Source organism: Neophocaena asiaeorientalis, unplaced genomic scaffold, assembly GCF_003031525.2.
Source record: "Neophocaena asiaeorientalis asiaeorientalis breed wild unplaced genomic scaffold, Neophocaena_asiaeorientalis_V1.1 scaffold236, whole genome shotgun sequence".
NCBI lineage: Eukaryota > Metazoa > Chordata > Mammalia > Artiodactyla > Phocoenidae > Neophocaena > Neophocaena asiaeorientalis.
The window spans coordinates 377,883-392,931 of record NW_020173418.1 but is presented as its reverse complement, the minus strand read 5'-3'; the positions used below and the strand labels follow the sequence as shown (position 1 = coordinate 392,931).

At 41.4% G+C, this 15,049-nt stretch overlaps 1 protein-coding gene across 4 annotated transcripts in view; it reads left to right on the top strand.

Moving 5' to 3' along the window:
- OCA2 (OCA2 melanosomal transmembrane protein) overlaps positions 1-13,788 on the top strand; it is a 229,999-nt gene extending 216,211 nt beyond the window's left edge. For 3 of the 4 annotated variants that reach the window (XM_024747301.1, XM_024747303.1, XM_024747302.1), the window contains exons 23-24: positions 12,279-12,372; positions 13,163-13,788. In XM_024747301.1, coding sequence (XP_024603069.1) covers positions 12,279-12,372; positions 13,163-13,247 — 179 coding nt within the window. In that variant the 3' untranslated portion in view covers positions 13,248-13,788. The remainder of the gene's footprint in view (positions 1-12,278; positions 12,373-13,162) is intronic. The other variant, XM_024747300.1, reaches the window with a different exon arrangement.
- The last annotated feature ends 1,261 nt before the right edge of the window (positions 13,789-15,049 follow it).

The following is a 15,049-nucleotide window of genomic DNA, read 5'->3' as shown; positions in this document are numbered from 1 at the left end:
GCCCCCTGACACTGTGGTGAGCCTGAAGTGATAATTAATGCATGCCAAATTGAAAGTAAATTAAGAATAGTCCAGATGATTTCCTGAGTGGAAACCCATCTTCACCTTTGACTGGAGCAGTTCTAGGCATACTCAGTTCCTCTGCAAGGCCTGTCACTTCTCACTTTATGCAGAACTGCCCCTGACATTCTAAGTGTGTGGCCTGAGGATGATCATTATGACATCTCAAAGTTAACCTGCTCCCACACTGAATGCAGATGTGGCTTAGGTTTAGAAACAGATATTGAATCAGAAACCATCCTCAGTGGCAGCTTCTTATTCCCTTTTTAAGGAGTGTGTGTTGGGGGGTGGAGTGATGAATGAGTAAGCTAAGAAGTAGAGACTCTAACCTAAGAGTAAGAAGAAAGATTTTTAAAAATTCTTTTTGGTTGGAGGAGTATGTTGTCCTGTGGAGTCATTGAACAGCCAATTAGAGAAATGTTGGGAGAGACTAACCTCTGGTGAGTAAACACAAAGGCTTTGGACGTGATTGTATTCGGAAGGAGGCCTAATCACCTTTGGGAATACAAGAGGATTGTGAGAATCTTAGATAAACACACTAGATACCTTTTAAGTTTTTATTTTTACATTCAGATATTCTTAGATAGTCTATCTTTCTCTGTTCTTTGATTTGTCTCAACTATTAGATCAACAGCCTTCTTTTTAGTTTATCTTCTTGTTTGTAAAGGGAGATTAGTGTCATTCAGTGAAGTTTCTGTGATTTCTGGAGAGCTAATTCACCTAATCCAGCAACTGAGGCCTCACGTTCTGACTGCAGGGTTGTTAAAATGGCCCCCATCTGAGATCAGCCCCAGGGAAAGCAATAACTGCATTCAAGCTACATTTAATATCAGTGGTAGAGACAGAATCCAAAGACACCTGGAAATGTGTCCTCTGTGTGGAATTTTGTTCATTAGACCTTATTGAGCATCTTCTATACCCTGGCATTGTCCTTCAGAGTGGGGAGACAGTCACCTAAGCTAAGATTATAACATAAACGTATCCTCTCATTGCCATGTGCATAGAGTGCTCAGGGGGTACCAGGGAGACTGGGGGAAAGTCAGGAATGACTCTCCAGAGGGGAAGTTTTGAGCTGGGTCTCAAAGGATGAGAAGCCTCCTGGGCTAGTTCAGATTCTCCCAGAACATATAGAATGAATATGGAGGAGGTTTGTTCTATAAATTGGGTGTGACTCACTAAATAGTTTGAAACAAAAAGTCTTTCCTGATCTGCTCTCAGTACCTTTTGGTTGCTCTTTTTACTAAGAGCTAAGAACAATTCAAATACGTCTTAAGAAAAATCTTCCTTAGCCTGGGTGTCCTAGAAGGCAGAGGTTGAGGCAAGTTTGCATGCTGAAGATTTATTGGGACATGTACTCCTAAGGCAGGAAGACTGAGGGAGGAAGTGAGGTAAGGCAGTGAAGGAGAGAAAACAAATACATGGTACATTACAAAGCTAGTAACAGCTTCAAAAGAAATCAAAGCCAATTTTTAGTTAAGTGGGGATGGGACATTTTCTAGATGGTTCCTGAAGAACAGAAAAGCTAAGTGAAATCTCTTAGTGCCTTTGTAGAGTGTGCAGTGAAGTGGGTTATGCTGCAGAACCAATGAGAGAAAAGCTTCAGAGACATGCTGGGCCTTTGCAGACTACACTGAAGTGGGGACAGGGCAGAGAGCCACCTTTTGAAGGGTGGACAGCCAGGACAGAACTTCAGAGAGAATCTTCAGCAATCAGCAGGTTATAAACCTGTTAGAAAATTGATAACTCAGCTATATAGCCAGAAACCCATAATCTTCCTTTGCTCATATCTCTGTTTCAGAGAACTCCTCATCCCACCCTCAAAACATTTGCAGCTGGTGGGAAATTGAATTCAACTTAAGGTGAAACAAAGCCAGGTCCAGCTCAGCAACAGATTAGATTGGCTCCATGCCCTGCACTGACAGCCAGGCACAAATGGGGATGCGCTCTTCAGTGTGTGTGTGTATGTGCAAATATTATACTTTTGTCTCAGTAGTTCTTTACATAAATTGTTCAGCATACCACTACCTTGGTAAAGAACACCTACGAATACCCTGCAGATAACCTCATACTTACTGTTGAAATACTGAATGTTTGTCCCCTAAGATTGGGAACAAGGCAAGGATGTCTGCTCTCACCTCTCTTATTCAGCATAGTGCTGGAAAATCTGCCTAGTGCAATAAGGCAAGAAAAGGAAATAAAAGGTATACAGATTAGAAAGGAAGAAATAAAATGGTTCCTACTATAGATGACATGATTGTCTTGGTGGATATCAAGGAATCTATTTTTAAAAAAAATCAGAAAACCATATAACTAATATGTGAGCTCAGCAAGGTCACTGGATACAAGATAGACATACAAAAATCAATTTTAGCAATGAACACATGGATACCACAATTAAATATACAATACTATTTAGAATCACTCAAAAAATTAAATACTGAAGCTGAAATTACAATACGCTTATAAAAGAAATTAATGAAGATCCAAATAATTGGGAAGACATACAGTGTTCATGGATTGGAAGGCTCCACATAGTAAAGATGTAAACTGTCCCCAAATTAATATTTAGGTTTAATGCAATTCCTACCAAAATCTTAGTAAGATTTTTTGTTTATATCTATGTCTATAGAATTTATAAATATACATATGGAATGGAGGACATATAAATTGTAAATAAGCACATGAAAAGATGTTCAGCATTATTAACCATTAAGAAAATGCAAATTAAAACCATGATAAGGGAATTCCTTGGCAGTCCAGTGGTTAAGACTTTGCCTTCCAATGGCAGGGGGGTGCAGGTTTGATTCCTGGTCAGGAACCTAATATCCCACATGCCTGGCAGCCAAACAACCAAAACATAAAAGAGAAGCAATATTGCAACAAATTCAATAAAGACTTTATAAATGGTCCACATCAAAAAAAATATTAAAACCATAAGATATCATCACACACATATAAGAATGGCTAAAATAAAAAATAGCGAAAACACCAAATGCTGACCAGAATTTGGAAAAAATGGATCACTCAGACATTATTGTTGAAAATGTAAAATGGCCATCACTCTGGAAAACAGTTTGGCAATGTCTTAAAAAACTAAACCTGCAACTGCCATAAAACTCAGCAATTACACTACTAGGAATTTATTCTAGAAAAATAAAAACTTATGTTCACGCCCAAACCTGTACACAAATGTTTATGGAAGCTTTATGTATAATAGCCAAAAAGTAGAAACAAATATGATGTCCTTCAACAATAAATATTTAAACAAACTGTGATACAATACATCCATACCAGGGAAAGCTACTCAGCAATAAAAAATAAATGAGCTACTGATACAAGTGACAACCTTGATGAATTTCCAGAGGATTATGTGGAGTGAAGAAAAGCCAATCTGGAGGAGACTCCTTCAAGATGGCAGAGGAGTGGGACGTGGAGATCACCTTCCTCTCCACAAGTACATCAAAACTACATCTACATGTGGAACAACTCCTACAGAACACCTACTGCACGCTGGCAGAAGACCTCAGACTTCCCAAAAGACACCCTCAGGTGACCTACAGGCCGAGGTGGGGCCAAATCCAATGCTGAACCCCAGGAGCTCTGCAAACAAAAGAAGAGAAAGGGGCATTTCTCCCAGTAGCCTCAGGAGCAGCGGATTAACTCTTCACAGTCAACTTGATGTACCCTGCATCTGTGGAATACCTGAATAGACAACGAATCATCCCAAAATTGAGGTGGTGGACTTTGGGAGCAACTGTAGAATTGGGGTTTACTTTCTGCATCTAATTTGTTCCTGGTTTTATGTTTATCTTAGTTTAGTATTTAGAGCTTATTATCATTGGTAGATTTGTTTATTGATTTGGTTGCTCCCTTCCTTTATATAAATATATATATCTTTTTTCCTTTTTCTCTTTTTATGAGTGTGTATGTGTATGCTTCTTTCTGTGATTTTGTCTATATAGCTTTGCTTTTGCCATTTGTCCTAGGATTCTGACTGTCCTTTTTTGTTTTTGTTTTTTTTAGTATAGTTTTTAGTGCTTGTTATCATTGATGGATTTGTTTTTTGGTTTGGTTGCTTTATTTCCTTCTCTCTTTCTTTAAATTACTTTTGATAATTATTTACTTTTTGATAATTTTTTTATTTTAATAACATTCTTTTCCTCCCTTCCCTCCTTCCTTCCTTCCTTTCTTTTTTCTTTCTTCCTTTCTCTCTTTCTTTCTTTTTCTTTCTTTTTTTCCCTTTTCTTCTGAGCTGAGTGGCTGACAGAGTCTTGGTGCTCTGGCTGGGTGTCAGACCTGAGCCTCAGAGGAGGGAGAGCTGAGTACAGGACATTGGTCCACCAGAGACCTCCCAGCCCCATGTAATATCAAATGGTGAAAACTCTCCCAGAGATCTCTATCTCAACACTAAGACCCAGCTCCACTCAATGACAAGCAAGCTACAGTGCTGGACACCCTATGGCAAACAAGTAGAAAGATAGGAACATAAGCCCACCCATTAGCAGAGAGGCTGCCTAAAATCATAATAAGTTCAGAGACACACCAAAACACACGACTGGACGTGGTCCTTTCCGCCAGAAAGAGAAGATCCAGCCTCATCCACCAGAACACAGGCACCAGTCCCCACCATCAGGAAGCCTACAGAACACACTGAACCCACCTTACTCACTGAGAGCAGACACCAAAAACAACAGGAACTACAAACAGGAAGCCTGTGAAAAGGAGACCCCAAGTACAATAAGTTAAGCAAAATGAGAAGACACAGAAATACACAGCAGATGAAGAAGCAAGGCAAAAACCTTACCAGATCAAACAAATGAAGAGGAAATAGGCAGCCTACCTGAAAAAGAATTCAGAGTAATGAGATTAAAGATTATCCCAAATCTTGGAAATAGAATGGAGAAAATGCAATAAACTTTTAACAAGGACCTAGAAGAACTAAAGAGCAAACAAACAATGATGAACAACACAATAAATGAAATTTAAAATTCTCTAGAAGGAATTAATAGCAGAATAACTGAGGCAGAAGAATGGATAAGTGACCTGGAATATAAAATAGTGGAAATAACTACTGCAGAGCAGAATATAGAAAAAACAATGAAAAGAACTGAAGACAGTCCCAGAGACCTCTGGGACAACATTAAATGCACCAACATTCAAACTATAGGGGTCCCAGAAGAAGAAGAGAAAGAAAAAGGGACTGAGAAAATATTTGAAGAGATTATAGCTGAAAACTTCCCTAATATGGGTAAGGAAATAGTCAATCAAGTCCAGGAAGTGCACAGAGTCCCATACAGGATAAATCCAAGGAGACACATGACTAGACATATACTAATCAAACTATCAAAAATTAAATAAAAGAAAAAATATTAAAAGCACCAAAGGAAAAGCAACAATTAACAAACAAGAGAAAGCCCATAAGGTTAAAAGCTGATCTTTCAGCAGAAACTCTGCAAGCCAGAAGGGACTGGCAGGACATATTTAAAGTGATGACAGGGAGAAACCTGCAACCAATATTATTCTATCCAGCAAGGATCTCATCCCGATTTGATGGAGAAATTAAAACCTTTACAGAAAAGAAAAAGCTAAGAGAATTCAGCACCACCAAACCAGCTTTACAACAAATGCTAAAGGAACTTCTCTAGGCAGGAAACACAAGAGAAGGAAAAGACCTACAATAACAAACCCCAAACAATTAAGAAAATGGTAATAAGAACATACATATTGATAACTACCTTAGAGGTAAATGGAATAAATGCTCCAACCAAAAGATGTAGACTGGATGAATGGATGCAAAGACAAGACCCATATATATGCTGTCTACCAGAGACATACTTCAGACCTAGGGACACATACAGACTAAAAGTGAGGGGATGGAAAGAGATATTCCATGCAAATGGAAATCAAAAGAAAGCTGGAGGGCCTTTCCTGGTGGCGCAGTAGTTGAGAGTCCGCCTGCTGATGCAGGGGACACAGGTTCGTGTCCCAGTCTGGGAAGACCCCACATGTTGTGGAGCGGCTGGGCCCGTGAGCCATGACTGCTGAGCCTGCATGTCTGGAGGCTGTGCTCCACAACGGGAGAGACCACAACAGTGAGAGGCCCACATACCGAAAAAAAAAAAAAAAGAAAGCTGGAGTAGCAATTCTCATATCAGACAAAATACAGTTTAAAATAAAGACTATTACAAGAGACTTAGAAGGACATTACATAATGATCAAAAGATCAGTCCAAGAAAAAGATACAACAATTGTAAATATTTATGCACCCAACATAGGAGCACCTCAATACATAAGGCAAATGCTAACAGCCAAAAAAGGGGAAATCGACAGTAACATAATCATAGTAGGGGACTTTAACACCCCACTTTCAACTACCAAGAGCATTTTTCACAGAACTAGAACAGAAAATTTCACAATTTGTATGGAAACACAAAAGACTGCTAATATCCAAAGCAATCTTGAGAAAGAAAAATGGAGCTGGAGGAATTAGGCTCCCTGACTTCAGACTATACTACAAAGCTACAGTAATCAAGACAGTATGGTACTGGCACAGAAACAGAAATATAGATCAATGGAGCAGGATAGAAAGCTCAGAGATAAACTCACACACATATGGTCACCTTATCTATGATAAGGAAGGCAAGAATATACAATGGAGAAGAGACAGCCTCTTCAATAAGTGGTGCTGGGAAAACTGGACAGCCAAAGGTAAAAGAATGAAATTAGAACACTCCCTAACACCATACAAAAAAATAAACTCAAAATGGATTAATGACCTAAATGTAAGAGCAGACACTATAAAACTCTTAGAGGAAAACATAGGCACTACAATCTCTTACATAAATCACAGCAAGATCCTTTTTGACCCACCTCCTAGAGAAATGGAAATAAAAACAAAAATAAATAAATGGGACCTAATGAAACTTAAAGGCTTTTGTACTGCAAAGGAAACCATAAATAAGATGAAGAGACAAGCCTCAGAATGGGAAAAAAATATTTGCAAATGAAGCAACTGGCCAAGGATTAATCTCCAAAATATAGGAGCAGCTTATGCAGCTCAATATCAAAAAAACAAACAACCCAATCCAAAAATGGGCAGAAGACCTAGATAGACTTCCCCAAAGAAGATATACAGGTTGCCAAAAAACACATGAAAGGATGCTCAACATCACTAATCATTAGAGAAATGCAAATCAAAACTAGAATGAGGTATCACCTCACACCAGTCAGAATGGCCATCATCAAAAAAATCTACGAACCATAAATGCTGGAAAGGGTGGGAGAAAACGGAACCCTCTTTCACTGTTGGTGGGAAAGTAAATTGATATAGCCTCTATGGAGAACAGTATGGAGGTTCCTTAGAAAACTAAAAATAGAACTACCATATGACCCAGCAATCCCACTACTGGGCATATACCCTGAGAAAACCATAATTCAAAAAGAATCATGTACCACAATGTTCACTGCAGCACTATTTACAATAGCCAGGACATGGAAGCAACCTAAGTGTCTATCAACAGATGAATGACTAAAGAAGATGTGGTACATATATACAATGGACTATTACTCAGCCATAAAAAGAAATTAAATTGAGTTATTTGTAGTAAGGTGGATGGACCTAGAGTCTGTCATACAGATTGAAGTAAGTCAGATAGAGAAAATCAAATACCGTATGCTAAAACATATACATGGAATCTAAAACAAAAAAAAGGCTCTGAAGAACCTAGGTGCAGGACAGGAGTAATGATACAGACATAGAGGATAGACTTGAGGACTCAGGGAGGGGGAAGGGTAAGCTGGGATAAAGTGAGAGAGTGGCATTGACATGTATACACTACCAAATATAAAATAGATAGCTAGTGGGAAGCAGCCACGTAGCACAGGGAGATCAGCTCGGTGCTTTGTGACCACCTAGAGGAGTGGGATAGCGAGGGTAGTAGGGAGAGGCAAGAGGAAGAGGAAATGGGGATACATGCATACCTCTGGTTGATTCACTTTGTTATACAGCAGAACATTGTAAAGCATTTATACTCCAATAAGGATGTTAAAAAATAAAATAAAATAAAATGAGGAAGGTACATTTATAAGCAAAAAAAAAAAAAGGAACTCAATATCAATAAAACAACCCAGGGGACTTTCCTGGTGGTCCAGTGGTTAAGAATCCACCTTCCAATGCAGGGGACGTGGGTTCAATCCCTGGTCAGGGAACTAAGATCCCACATGCTGGGAGGCAACTGAGCCCGTGGGCCACAACTAGAGAGAAGCCTGCACTCCACAACTAGAGAAAAGCCCAGGCACCGCAACAAAGAGCCTGCATGTCACAGCAAAAGATCCCATGTGCCGCAACTAAGACCTGATGCAGCCTAAATAAAAAAAAAAAAAAAAAAAAAAAATCCAACCCAATCAAAAATGGGCTGAAAACCTAAATAGACATTTCTCCTAAGTAGACATGGTCTCCAATACAGATGACCAATGAACACATGAAAAGATGTCCAATATTGCTAATTTTTAGAGAAATACAAATCAAAACCACAATGAAATATCTCCTCACACTAGTCAGAATGGCTATCATCAAAAAGTCTACAAATAATAAATGCTGGGAAGGGTGTGGAGAAAAGTAACCCTCCTACACTGTTGGTGGGAGTGTAAATTGGTGCAGTCAGTATGGAAAACTTTATCAATATTCCTTTAAAAACTAAAAGTAAAGCTACCATATGATACAGCAATTGCACCCCTAGAATCTATATATAGAATATATCCAGAAAAGATGAAAACTGTAATTCAAAAAGATACATGCACCACAATGTTCATAGAAGCACTATTTATAATAGCCAAGACATGGATGTGATATATATACATATAATGGTATATTACTCAGCTCTAAAAAAGAATGAAATATTGCCATTTGCAGCAACATGCGCTCTCCTTGCGAGTAGAGTTCAGCCCCCTCCAGTCCATCTATCTGTCCTGGCAGACCTCTGCAAAGAAGCAGGGGGTTCCCAGGGAGAGGGATCACCTGTGTGGCCTTTCCTTTTTCACAACTCCCGCCCAGTGGGACCAGTCCCTTCATGATGCCTTTTTCTTTTTCTATCCTGTTCAGTTACATGTGAATCTTTCTTGCTGCTTTGGTTGTATAAGAGATTTCTGTCAGCTTTCAGTTGGTTTTCTGTGAAATTTGTTATACATGTAGATGTATTTTTGATGTGTTTGTGGGGGAGGGTGAGTTCCCCATCCTCCGACTCTGCCATCTTGATTGGGAGCAAAGGGAGTATTTTTTCAAACATTAATCCCCAACACAAGAGAAGGAAAGTGTTGCCTGTTATTTTTAGAGTCACCCAGGTTCCTGAATGTGACCCTGAATCATGTGTGAAGTTCTGTTTTGTCCAGAAGCAGAAGTCTCCATGTTAAGTCCTGGAGTAGCAGTGTTTGTGGTGGCAGAGCAGATGCTGCCCAGCTACTGATGTGTGTGCTCTGTGATAGAGGCCTGCAGGCAGGGCCCTCTGAGGAACATTGGCTTCCCTGTGGTAGCAGACTTGTCAGACCCTGTGAAATAATACCCAGGCAAGATGACTCTGTGTGGAATCTCCCCAGAACAAGAGTCAGCTTGTTGGCAGGGTGACTGGATGGGCACATTGGTATATCAGTACCTAGCTGGGACCAGTGCTGCCATAAAATTTGTACATTGCCACCTGCTTGGAACCCTTCAAATGCTCTGCATGGCTGTCTACAGAAAGGCCTCAGGCTTACATCATGCAGCCTGAGTCCTACCCTCTTTGATCTTCCTCTGGAGTCAGAATGCCTGGTTCGAGTCTTGGGCCCACCCACTTCCTAGCACCAACAAGTCAGCATGTTGCCTCTCTGCGCCTCAGTTTCTTCACGGGGACACGGGGACCTCAATGCTCAGCCCCCTGAGCGTTTTCTCTCTGCCTCTCTGATATCATGCCCACTGCACATCTCCCACGTGGTGTCACGCCTTGTCTCTCCACTAACAGGCTCCCTGTGAGCCCCTGGAGGATGTGAGCTGATTTCCATGGGGAGTGGCTTACTGGGGTTAGAGGGTGAGCCTGCTCAGGGTTGGTCAGTTAGGAAGAAGCTAATGGAAGTCTGGGGTGGGGGGAAAGTGGGAGCAGAGGCAGATCTCAGAATTGAGATGGAAATCCAGACTCAGTTCTTGCCATAACAAATAGACAAACTTTGGGGATATTTTATCTTACAAGTTCTTGCCTTCTCGGTAAGGATGGCTCAGTTGGGTCCCTGCTTAGAGTCTCACAAGGCCATGATCAAGGTGTCTGCAGGATGTGCTCCCTTCTGGTGGCTCTGAGGATGGGTCTGCTTCCAACCTCACTCAGGTTATTGGCAAATCCAGCTCCTTGGAGCTGTAAGACTGAGTCTCTGTTCCCTAGCTGGCTGTGGCCACTCTAAAGTCTGTCCTGTGCAGGCAGCTTGGGTGTTGGCCTGTCACACCCTCCCCTGCTATGGGGCAGCTGTCCCTCTCTCCTTGGTGATGGGCTTGTCCCTCCTGCCCTCCCACCTCCATTGCCCCCTTCCTAAAACTCTGGATGGGTCCATACACTTTGAACTACACTGAGGAATAGGGGGACTGTCACAAAATGGGGCATCAGAAACACAGTGACCACAAGCAGATTGGGGCTTGGGCTTGGTGGGCTCGGAGCTCTGGGGAGACGCTGGAGGTTTTTATTGAGCTCTTAACATCTAAAGTCATATTATTGACATGTCAAATATATTTAATCCTTAGAGAAATCATGTAAATGGATGTGTCGTGCTATTTCAGAAGTTTTCACCAAAACCCCCCTAGTCAAACTTTTACATGGAGTAAAGGCAGGGAGAGCGATATGAGGCTCTTCACGATGCTTTGCGCTGGCAGCCTGTGGGCCTGGTGCATCATGAATCCTACCGGATTGGATGCCTGTGTGTTTCAGGAGAGTGTAAGGACTGAGTGGAGAGGGGACATGTGTGCAGCTGAGCACTCACACGACACCTGCAAAGGCCTTTCATGGGTAACGGAATGGATGCCATGGTCCTCCTCCATGGAGAAACCTCATAGGTCACATGGCTCTGAGGTTATTTATTCCTTACTTCTCTCTGTGCTCAGTGTTCCAGCATGGAGTTCTGGACCAATGTAGCACTGAAGGGCACAGCTTCCTTGGTCCTTGCCCTCCTGCTCTGCTGTCCAGTCTTAGAAAGACCAGCCCCTCAGGCCCGTGAGGGCTGTTGGAAGCTACAGATTCGTGTCTCACAGTTCATAGTCCTCGGCAATGCACAATGCCAGAACTGAACTAACTTGGCTGAGCCTGGGTCGCACACCCATCCCCAAACACTGACCTCTGTGGGTGGGGATTGAAAGATGCCAATGGGCTTCACTAAGTAAATTTACCCTTCCCTGAACCCATCTCTCTGTTGGGGGCTGGGTTTGAGTCACATCCTTCACTGTGAGGCCGCACTTGTGTACGTGTATGCACATAGTTGCCCTGCAGATCATGTGTGCTGTCAAAAAGGCCCAACCAAAGAGGCATTTTATTATCATGGTTGTTTACATCCATCTTTCCATCCACACAAAGGATTTGCTGGTAGGTGTCCAGACCTAGAGTCCTAAGGATGGTGGTTCTCATCTGAGATCCTACTGCTCTGAAGACACATGTTCTCTCCTGTGGATGTTGACCCTACTTACATTTTCCTCTGAAAGATATATGTCACCACGTCCCACAGTGATTTGCCAATTGTCCTTAACTTTTCCTCTTCCCTATCACATCCAACAGAAGTAGCCCTATTCATAAATGAATTACTATATTTACAAGCAGTGAATTTATTTTCTGTTTGCCAGCAGTAGTTGTATAAAGTATCTGATTTTGAAAGGTTTAAGATCCTCAGGGCACCAAGAACTAAAATGTAGGAGATCCCATTTCTGTCCCTGGAACCCTCGGGGTAGGTGTACCCTTTCTATAGTTTAGAGTCTATATTTGTAAAGTGACAACCAGAAAGGTGAGGAGAAAGTTTATGAAAATATGTCCATTAGCTTCATGGTTTTTTTTTTTTGTTCCTGCAAATATTTGCACAGCAATCACTTTGGTAGTGAACAGTAAAGTAATCATCAATCAAAAGCCTGTGAGATGATCAAAGTATCATAGAACAAAAGAGAACAGGAGCCTACCACCAAGATAAACTGAGATTTTATTTTACTTTTTGAATTTTTATTCTAGGTAATGGGACACTGATTGGAGCATCAGCAAATGTGGTTTGTTCAGGAATTGCAGAGCAGCATGGATATGGATTCTCTTTCATGGAATTTTTCAGGTACTTTAAAAACTCATTTAAAATTTCTGTTTATATTGTCCCTAAGCTTACTTTATTAAAAAATCAGGGCCTCCCTGGTGGCTCAGTCCCAAAAAAAAAAAAAAAAAAAAAACAGCCACACATACTGCTAAGCACTAATATAAGCATGTTTTAATAATTAGAGATACATTGATATTTTATGTTGTTGTTCCCTTGAAAATTCCAGTGGGGATTTGTGCCTTGACTGCCCATGATGAGGGTACATAATGAGAGTCTGACATCCCCCTACCGGATTGCCCAGCAAAAAATTTCATGACCGAAGGGACCCAGGAATATTGCAGACTGGGGGCAGCCTGGGAGCAGGCCCTCTCAGGAGGACAGTGCAGAGAGGAGGCCCTGGATGGGGGAGAGCAGCTGATGCCAGCTCCTGCAAAGGAGGACCTGCTCTGAGGGAGCCATGTCCACTCTGGGGTCCTGGCCCCTACATGCTTGTGTTCATATGGCACCACTGCATTTTAGATGCAGGAACCGGGCAGAATAGACATTGGTGGTGCCTGTAAAATGGTGCTGTCAAAATGAACTGACATTCACTTGGGGGATACAATGGGGGATATCTAATGGAGGCACACATCCATATCATCTAGGCTGAACCCAACTTTTGATTTCTAGAAATAAAAGACAGTTACCTTTATGGATATATAAAGCTTGTAAGGCCACATTCTTTTGCAATAACATAATATAATAATAAGTCCAGATCTCACAGTACTATGCAGACACCAGACACCATAATCCACTTCTCTTTGTGTTTCAGGTTGGGCTTCCCAATGATGGTTGTCTCCTGCATGGTTGGGATGTGCTACCTCCTTGTTGTTCATGTCGTTATAGGATGGAATTAGTAGATATACAATGTGTGAAGACTGAAGGAAACTTGACCCATCACCAACATCAGTAGAATACTACCCCAAAACCACTCTTTGGAGAAGAAAAGGTGCTTACCATGGGGGTGCTCTGGAATGGACACCTTTGCTATCCACACTCTTATTTGGGTGAAGCTGGCAAATTGTGGTAAATACAAGATAACTTACACAAGATTCTACCACAGGAAAATATGTATATCTCAAAATACATCTAAGCTATGCTCTGTAGGAAAAGACACAAATTCAATAATTCACTCCAAATGGCTTGTGTTGTTTAAATATCACTTCTCCTGAGGCTATCAATAGTTTTTCTTCATGTAATCACTTTTCATGTTAAAATAATGAGCATTCAAATTGTATACCCTCTTAATGCATACTTTTCTTGGGAAGGGCATACAATGTGTAAGGAAACATTATATGTATTAAAAAAAATACTGTCCCTTGACAAAGGGTCTTAGAATTTGTGAGTCTCTTGCTTTTTAGTAGTTTACATTATATAAAATTGCATTTTATTCATTAATGGTTTTCTCTTGGGTTTTTTTTTTTTTTGTTTTTTTTTTTTTTTTGTGGTACGCGGGCCTCTCACTGCCATGGCCTCTCCCATTGCGGAGCACAGGCTCTGGACATGCAGGCTCAACGACCATGGATCACGGGCCCAGCTGCTCCGCGGCATGTGGGATCTTCCCGGACTGGGGCACGAACCCGTGTCCCCTGCATCGGCAGGCAGACTCTCAACCACTGCGCCACCAGGGAAGCCCCCTCTGGAGTTTTTAAGTCATCAGTTAAAAGTCCAGATATTTGACTTGCAGAAATCGTACGTGCTTTTTTAAAATAATATTTTAAATATCTACCAACCTGGAAAAATAATCTTCAGTTTTGAAAATGGTGTATGCTATTTCTATCAATTACCCCAAAGTGTGGTCAATACATTCAGCTCTACATACCTGCTGGATTTCAGTGGTGCAGTCAACGCTTACTAAATGCTATTCTTTTGTGGAACATTAAACATAAAGCAAGGACAATGAGAGCAAAGATTAAGAGGGAGCTGGGCTCCAGCTGAGGTCTCAGCTGTTCTGCTTGATCAACACCATGGCTATACTTCAGACAAAAAACCTCTTCTTCAGTTTCGGTCTACTGTGTGCAATACCTTGAGATGAGATGAAGAAAAAGAAGATGTTTACTGGGGACTCTGCTCAGAAGCAGTGGTTGTATAAAGTATCTGATTTTGAAAGGTTTAAGATCCTCAGGGCACCAAGAACTATAATGTAGGAGATCCCATTTCTGTCCCTGGAACCCTCAGGGTAGGTGTACCCTTTCTGTAGTTTAGAGTCTATATTTGTAAAGTGACAACCAGAAAGGTGAGGAGAAAGTTTATGAAAATATGTCCTTTAGTTTCATGAGCTATCTTTGAATTCCTTGTCAGCAAAAGTGACCCAAAAAACCCATTTTTGTTTTAAAATCTGGGTTGAGGAAGTCACAGAAATTGCATGTGCACCTGACTCACTGCTCGAGTGAAGCCCTCGCTCCCCAGTCTTTCCAGGAAAGGAGCCCTGCCAGCATTCCAGCTCTGCTCCCTTTTCATGTTGCCTCACTGAAGCTTAGATGCCCTGAGTCCTTCCACCAAAAGGCTTTGTTTTCTCCTTTCCCACATGTTTCCGTGCCTGGAGGTGGTGTTGGCACCTTCCTTGTGCCCAGATGCTGCTCCTAATTCATGTCTGTTCTCTCCTCCCTCAGTATCTCTTCCCCTGTGGTGTACAACCTCTACCTCTACCTCTCCTCCT